Source organism: Herpailurus yagouaroundi, unplaced genomic scaffold, assembly GCF_014898765.1.
Source record: "Herpailurus yagouaroundi ecotype Mexico unplaced genomic scaffold, PumYag 68848, whole genome shotgun sequence".
NCBI lineage: Eukaryota > Metazoa > Chordata > Mammalia > Carnivora > Felidae > Herpailurus > Herpailurus yagouaroundi.
The window spans coordinates 1-8,668 of record NW_024420793.1 but is presented as its reverse complement, the minus strand read 5'-3'; the positions used below and the strand labels follow the sequence as shown (position 1 = coordinate 8,668).

Here is an 8,668-nt window from a genome sequence, read left to right as displayed (position 1 = left end):
GGTTTTCCCTTGCTTGTCATTTAGCGGGATGTCTTGATAACTTAGACATCCTAACTTTTCCGTTTAGATACATTGCTTTTTGCTGCTTCAGTATTCTGGGCTTGAAGGAGACGTACCTGGGGTTGGGGTGTTGCCGGAACAAAAGACACATTCTCATCCCGCTGCTAGGGGCCGCCTCAACTCATAGATCTTTCTCCCCACTTTTCTTGCTCTCAGTTTTTGGAAATGATATTTTAATTTCTTTAAACACTGGCTATGAAAAGTTCATGTTAATGCGGAGACCCATGTTTACCTGCTCATAGAAGACTTAACTACTGGAACTTGGATGTATTTTCACATCTTTAGAGGAAAGAAAATCTCTTGTCAGCAGCTTGCCTTGTATCAGTGTTTAGCTAATTAATGTGCCTTGAGGTGAGAATAGTCTAGTTGTGACATGGTCCTAGGAGACTAGTGGGCACGCACATGTGTGTGTGTGTGTGCGTGTGTGTGTGTGTGTGCCATGAGCGGTTCTCAAAGCAGAGGTCCTGGAACCCGTAGCTCCATAATGTGACCCTTAATATACAGATGCCAGATTATTACCCAACACATGAAGATAAGAAGGGGGCCCATTTCTATCCAAAGATTCTTTGGAAACAAAATCAATCAAGTGCAAGGGACGCTATGTGAAGGAGGGATTCCTTGTGCCGTGAAGTTTCATCAGTACCGGGGAGGCCACCTTGTTCCTCAACATTCCCTGCCACCATCTGTCACCACTCTTCCTCTTGCTCATTCCCCTCAACGCAATGGCTTTGGTTGACCATTGAATGACCAATGAATATTGGTTTTTAAAACAACAAGCAAACCAACAAAAGGAAAGATGGTGAGAGGGAGTGGGAGATACTGGCTTCCAGTTAAGGAACGAAGGACACACAGGACTAAAAGGCACAGCAAAGGGAATATAGTCAGTGATACTATGGCGGCTCCACGTGTGGTGAGCATGGTGTGATATGTAAAAGTGTTGGATTGTACACCCCAAACTGCTGTAACATGGTGCATCAACCACCCTCAGGTTTTAAAAATTGATTAAAAAATGACTTTTCTCAGAGCCTCTGCACTGGTCGTTCCCTCTGATGGTGTACTTTTCCGCAGAGGACTTTGTGTCTCCTTCTGTCTCCTTGAGGCCTCTGTTTAGATGTGTTTTGGTATGCCCGAATAACCAGTAAAAAGTAACATCTCCACCCGTTCTTTCCTTTACACAGGCTTTGTTTTTCTTCATAGCACCTGTCACCTTCTCATATTTTATCCACTCTTTCATTTGCTTATCCTCTGTCTCCATCACTGAACCTTATAGACTTTTATTTTTTTTACACCTGTACTCTTTGTCCGGAGATGAGTCAGTGCTCAAGGTTATTCCTCAAATGGGTGACAGAATTTCTCATTAAAACTATAGAATCCATGAGTATTGGGGGAAAAAGCTAAGTGTGGGATGTGAATTCCTATTCAGAGCTGGCATGAAAGAGTCCCCAGAGGGGGAGTTCTATCCAAAAAACTATGGATATTGAATTTTTGAAAGAAAAATAAAAATTATAGAATTCCAATGATATTTGCCTTGTTCATTGTTGAGAAACTCGGTCATGCTATTTTTTGTTCCCTGATAGTCCCCTCTAGCCCATGGAACCAGGAAATGATTCACAAGTTTCAGAATTTTTTCTTCTGGGATTTGCAGAGAGACCAGAGCTGCAGCTCCTCACTTTTGGGCTTTTCCTCTCCATGTACCTGATCACTGTGTTTGGGAACCTACTCATCCTCCTGGCCGTCAGCTCTGACTCCCACCTCCACACGCCCATGTACTTCTTCCTGGCCAACCTGTCCTTTGTAGACATCTGCTTCACCTCCACCACCGTCCCGAAGATGCTCTGGAACATCCAGACACAGAGCAAAGTCATAACTTATGCAGGCTGCATCACACAGATGTATTTTTTCCTACTCTTTGCTGGATTGGATAACTTTCTACTCTCTGTGATGGCTTATGACCGGTTCGTGGCCATCTGTCAACCCTTGCACTACATGCTGATCATGAAACCCACCTACTGTGGGCTGTTTGTTCTGGTGTCCTGGATGATGAGCACCCTGAACTCCTTATTACAAACCTTAATGATGTTGTGCCTGTCCTTCTGTACAGAGGTGGAAATCTCCCACTTTTTCTGTGAAATCAATCAGGTGGTCCTGCTTGCCTGTTCTGATACCTTTCTTAATGACATGCTGATGTATTTTGCAGCTGGATTGTTGGGTGGTGCTTCCCTAGCTGGGATCCTTTACTCTTATTCTAAGATAGTTTCCTCCATACGTGGGATCTCATCAGCTCAGGGCAAGTATAAGGCATTTTCCACCTGTGCGTCTCACCTCTTGGTTGTCTCCCTATTTTACTGTACCAGCCTAGGAGTGTACCTCAGCTCTGCTGCCACCCAGAGCTTCCACTCAAGTGCCACAGCCTCGGTGATGTACACCGTGGTCACACCCATGCTGAACCCCTTCATCTACAGCCTGAGGAACAAAGACATAAAGAGGGCTCTGAAAAGAATCGTTGGGGTTCCAGTGATGTAAAGGCCAATTGTCCTGGGGCTGAAGACATGCCATGACTGCAGGGCTCAAAGCATCAGAGCCAGGAACTGCTATTCTTTGATCAGACTGTGGAAGTAGAATCTGCCCCCTCTATTTATTTCTTGGAATTCCCATTTGTTTGATTTCAACTTCTCCATACATTTCAACAACTCACTTTATTAAGCTTCTGATCTGTCTGATATACGGTTTCTCCTTCGTCCACTCTCATACATTCCCGGTGTTTTCCCAAATGTTGGATCACAGATGCCTGTACATTTCTGTATCTTACAATGGGCAAGTTGGATTTTATTTTATTTCTTTCCAAGATTTTATTTAAATTTACATAATTAGCATATAGTGTAGAATTGGTTTCAGTAGTATAGTTTAGTGATTCTTCACTTACCCAGTTCCCATCACAAGCACCCTTCTTAATGCCTCTCACCCATTTAGTCCATCCCCTCACCCACCTCCCTTCCAGCAACCCTCAGTTTGTTCTCTATTGTTAAGAGTCTCTTTATGATAAAAATACTCAAGGACGTAGGGATAGAAGGAACATGCCTTAACATCCTAAAAGCCATATATGAAAGTCCCAGAGATAATATCATCCTCAATGAGGAAAAATGGAGTGCTTTCCTAAGATCATGAACATGACAGGCATGCCACTCTCACCACTATAGTTCAATAGTACTTGAAGTCCTAGCCTCAGGATTCAGACAACAAAAAGAAATAAAAGGCATCCAATTTGGCAAGGAAGAAGTCAAACTTTCCCTCTTTGCAGATCACATGATACTCTACATGGAAAACTTGATGACTCCACCAAAAAAAATGGCTAGAGCTGATACATGAATTCAGTCAAGTCACAGGTTATAAAATCCATGTACAGAAATAGGTTGCATTTCTATACACTATAATGAAGCAGCAGAAAGAGATATCAAAGAATTGATCCCATTTACAGTTGCACCAAAACACCCTAAGATACCTAGGAATAAACCTAACCAAAGAGGTGAAAAATCTATACACTGAAAACTATAGAAAGCTTATGAAAGAAATTGAAGAAGAACAAAAGAAATGGAAAAACATTCCACGTTCATGGATTGGAAGAACAAATATTGTTAAAATATTGATACTACCCAAAGCAATCTACATATTTAATGCAATCTCCATCAAAATACCCCAGGATTCTTCACAGATCTAGAACAGACAATCCTAGAATCTGTATGGACCCAGAAAAGCCAAAACAATTCTGAAAAGGAAACCAAAGCTGGATGCATCACAATTCTGGACTTCAAGATGCATTTCAAAGCTGTAATCATCAAGAAGGTATGGTATTGGCACAAGAACAGACAAATCGACCAATGGAACAGAATAAAATACACAGAAATGGACCCACAAACATATGGCCAACTAATCTTTGACAAAACAGGAAATAATACCCAATGGAAAAAAGAGAGTCTCTTCAGCAAATGGTGTTGGGAAAAGTGGACCTCAACATACAGAAGAATGAACCTGGACCACTTTTTTACACCATACACAAGAATAAACTCAAATGGATGAAAGACCTAAATTCCATCAAAATCCTAGAGGAGAAAACAAGCAACAAGCTCTTTGACCTCAGCCACAGCAACCTCTTACTTGACATGTCTCCAGAGGCAAGGGAAATAAAAGCAAAAATGAACTTTTGGGATCTCATCAAGGTAAAAAGCTTCTGCACAGCGAAGGAAATAATCAGTAAAACTACAAGGCAACTGAAGGAATGGGAGAAGATATTTGCAAATAACATATCAGATAAAAGGTTAATATCAAAAATCTACAAATAATTTATCAAATTCAACACTCAAAAAAACAAACCATCCAGTGAAGCATTGGCAAAAGAAATGAGTAGACACTTTTCCAAGAAAAACATTCAGATGGCTAATAGACACATGAAAAGATGCTCAACATCTCTCATAAGGAAAATATAAATCAAAACCACAATGAGTTACCACCTCACACCTGTGAGAATGGCTAAAATTTAACAACTCAGGAAACAACAGATGTTGGCAAGGATGCAGAAAAGTGGAACCCTTTTGCACTCCATTTGGGAATGCAAACCGGTGTAGCCACTCTGAAAACAGTATGGAGGTTCCACCAAAAAATAAAAATAGAACTACCCTACGGGGCAGCAATTGCACTACTAGCTATTTATCCAAGGGACACAGGAGTGGTGATTCGAAGGGTCACGTGTACTCCAATATTTATAGCAGCACTATCATCAATCCACAAAGAATGGAAAGAGCCCAAATGTCCATTGACTGATGAACTGATAAGGAAGAAGTGGTATACACACACACACACACACACACACACACACACACACACACTGGAATATTACTCAGTGATCCATAAGAATCAAATCTTGCCATTTGCAACATGGATGGAACTAGAGTGTATTATGCTAAGCAAATCTGGTCAGTCAGAAAAAGGCAAATATCATATAATTTCACTCCTACGGGGCATTTAAGAAACAAAACAGATGATCATAGGAAATGTAAGCAAAAATAAGATACAGAGATGGAGACAAACCATAGAAGACTCTTAAAGACAGAAAACAACTGATGGTTACTGGAGGGGAGGTGGATGCAGGAATGGGCTAGATGGGTGATGGGTATTAAGGAGGCCACTGGTGATAAGCACTGGGTGTTATATGTAGGTGATGAATCATTAAATTCTATTCCTGAAATCATTATCACCCTATATGTTAACTAACTTGGTTGAATAAAAAAATAAAAAAATAAAAGTAAAAAAATATGTAAACAACTCATACAACTAAACAGCAACAAAAAACAATGGGCAGAGAATCTGAATAGACATTTCTCTAAAGGAGACATCCAGGGGCGCCTGGGTGGCTCAGTCGGTTAAGCGTCCAACTTCAGCTCAGGTCACGATCTCGCGGTCCGTGGGTTCGAGCCCCACGTCGGGCTCTGGGCTGATGGCTCAGAGCTTGGAGCCTGCTTCCGATTCTGTGTCTCCCTCTCTCTCTGTCCCCCCCCTCCCCCCGTTCATGCTCTGTCTCTCTCTGTCTCAAAAATAAATAAAAAACGTTAAAAAAATTTAAAAAATAAATAAAAAATAAATAAAAAATAAGAAAAATAAAGGAGACATCTAGATGGCCAACAGACAAATGAAAATATGCTCAGCATTTCTCATCATCAAGGAAATGTAAATCAAAACCACAATTGAGATACCAACTCACACATGTCGGAAAGGCTAAAATCAAAAGCACAACAAACAACAAATGCCGGTGACAATGTGGAGAAAAAGGTACCTTGCACACTTTGGGTCGGAATGCAAACTGGTGCAGCCGCTGTGGAAAACGGTGTGGAGGGGCCTCAAAATTTAAAAATAGGACTACCTTACGATCCAAGAATTCCACTACTGTTTCCAAAGAAAACAAAAATGCTAAATTGAAAAGATATACGCACCCCTAGGTTTATTGCAGCATTCTTTACAACAGACAAGATATAGAAGCAACCTAAGTGTCTATCAATAAATGAATGGATAAGGAAAATGTGGAACACAAACACACACACACACACACACACACACACACACGAATATTGATCTGATGTGTCATTCACAAACATCTTCTCCCATTCTTTGGGCAGCCTTTTAATTCTCTTGCTTGTTTTCTTCACTGTGCAGAAGATTTTTACTTCGGTGAAGGTCCAATAGTTCATGTTTGCTTTTGCTTCCCTTGCCTCCTGCAACATGTCTAATAAGCAGTTCCTAAATCCGAGGCCAAAGAAATAGCTACCTGTGTTCTCCTCCAGGATTTTGATGGTTTCCTGCCTCACGTTTAGGTCTTTTGTCCATTTTGAATTTATTTTTGTGTATGGTGTAAGCAAGTGATCCAGCTGACTTTGCCTGTTGCTACCCAATTTTCCAGCATCATTTTTGAAGAGACCGCTTTTTTTCCATTGGATATTCTTTCCTGCTTTGGTGAGATTGCCCGTATCATTGTGAGTCCATTTCTGGGTTCTCTATTGTGTTTCATTGATCTGTGTGTCTGTTTTTGTGTCAGTACCATACTGTCTTGATGACTACAGCTTTGTAATACACCTAGAATTACCAAATGTTTTTATAAATGTCAACTTTTAACCTGTATTAAAAATACAAAACTCCTAGTTGATTTGTCAAAAGAATTATGAATCCAAGGATTATTGTACCCATGGTTTTACAGCAAATGACCACATCATTGCTTGGTGGAGAGGGAATAGGTATTTTCTAGACTATCAGGATTTGTGTTCCCACCACAACCCATGTTTTAAAGAACCAAGGGTCATAGTCAACACAGGTTCCTGAGCCATAGATTTGGAAAAAAACTTTCACTCAGGTCTGTGAAAAGTTTCAATGTTAGAGCTCTGGAAGCCAGGGAGTTCGAGGAGGAGTAATAAAAATCGGATATGCCTGAATTCTAACCTGTATCTTGGGAACAGAGAATCTACAGGAAAAAATTCCATGCTGTCCAGATATGTTCCCATGGGGAGACGGGCTCAGGGGTTGGGGTAATAATGGGAAACGTGTCTAAGGAGTTGGTGCAGAGAACAGATACAGCAAACATAAGGAGCTATAAATATTTGCTCTGCTGCAGATCCAGACATGGTTAACCCGAAGCTGGAGGAGACGTGGGTTTTGCATTTGGATTCTCAAGCCTGGCTTGAATGCTTCACTCCTTCCTGCTCTGGGAATACAGCTTCACTCTCCATCATCAACCAACAGGAAGGAATTCAGACTTCCACCTGGAGACGTTCCTCTCACAGACCCCATCCAGGTGAGGCTCAGAGCTCAGCAGGTATTTCAGGAAAGGTTCAGAGAGATTGGTAGCTGGAAGCTATTTAATAGACTATTTAGTAGACTATTTAATAGTCTGTGAGAATATTAAAAGGAACTACACCCACGAAGACTCATGAGGGAGAGGACTCCTTGCTTCAGAAAGAGGAGATAGGATTTTCAGGATAGAGAAGAGATGCAAAACTCCAAACGGACCAGGGGGTGACTCCAAGCAGAGGGAAGCAGGGGTGTAGAGGCTCCGAGACCTGAGCCGGGCCTTCCGGAGAAGCTACAACTCAGGCTCGGTGTGTGTGAGATCGAAGGGGTGAGGCGGTGTGAGTGTAAAGCTGGTGGGTCGGTCAGGGGAGGCAAGCCAAATGTTGGAAGGTATGGAATTGGGGGTTCATTCTCCAGGGGGGGGTCACTGGGAAGGGGTTAAGGTGGACAGTCGTGTAATTGCAATATTAGAAAGACCTCTTGGGTAATTGTGACTATTGGCTAGAGAGGTGCCAGCCCATGATAGGTGGAGACAGGACAAGGAACTGAAATAAGGCGGTGGATTTGGGACCCCAGAGGTGGGGAAGCGATGGGGACATTGAGAGAAGAAAAAAAATCAGCCACATCTCCTCACCAGTGAGAAGCACTCATTGTCAACACGGGGAGCTGTGCTAAGCTCTATATGGCGTATTCACTAAATCTGCCAACTACCTGAGCGGGATATATACCTCTAGCCCTACCATTTGGGGAAGGATATTAGCATTCGCAATAGTTTGGTTGGGAAGGTGGGGGAAAAGAAGGGAGGGAAACAAACCAGAAGAGACTCATAACGATAGAGAACAAATTGAGGGTTGATGGAGCAGGTGGGTGGGGATGGGCTAGATGGGTGGTGGGGATTAAGGAGGGCAATTGCTGCCATGAGCACTGGGTGTGGTAAGTGATGAATCACTGAATTCTGCTCCTGAGACCAATATTACACTGTATGTTACCTGACTAGAGTTTACAGGGGGGAGAAAAAGAATAGTTTGGCTGGTTCTCCAAGTCCAAAGCAAACGTGTGGAGATCCCCAATTCAAAACTGGTTTCTGATTGTAAAAGCTTAGCATTTTATATCATTTAGAAAAGTTGTTCTTTAGCAAATAATTTTGTAAAACCCCCCACTTTTCTTGTACCCTGTGTATTTCCTTTTGTGAATTGTGGGTGTCTTCCCTTGTTATTCTGGTGGGATGTCTTGATAACATGAAGACATTCCTACTTTTTCTTTTGGATAAATTGCTTTTTGC

General features: G+C 41.8%; 1 protein-coding gene across 1 annotated transcript; it reads left to right on the top strand.

The window, feature by feature from the left end:
• The first annotated feature begins 1,650 nt into the window (after positions 1–1,650).
• On the top strand, positions 1,651–2,583 carry LOC121026272 (olfactory receptor 7A17-like). The gene has a single exon (XM_040469134.1). The coding sequence runs from the start codon at positions 1,651–1,653 to the stop codon at positions 2,581–2,583; it is 933 nt and encodes a 310-aa protein (XP_040325068.1).
• Positions 2,584–8,668: the final 6,085 nt, after the last annotated feature.

What these genes read in the sequence shown, in the direction of transcription:
- LOC121026272 (XM_040469134.1), top strand. Translation starts at nt 1,651, where the DNA reads ATGGAACCAGGAAATGATTCACAAGTTTCAGAATTTTTTCTTCTGGGA.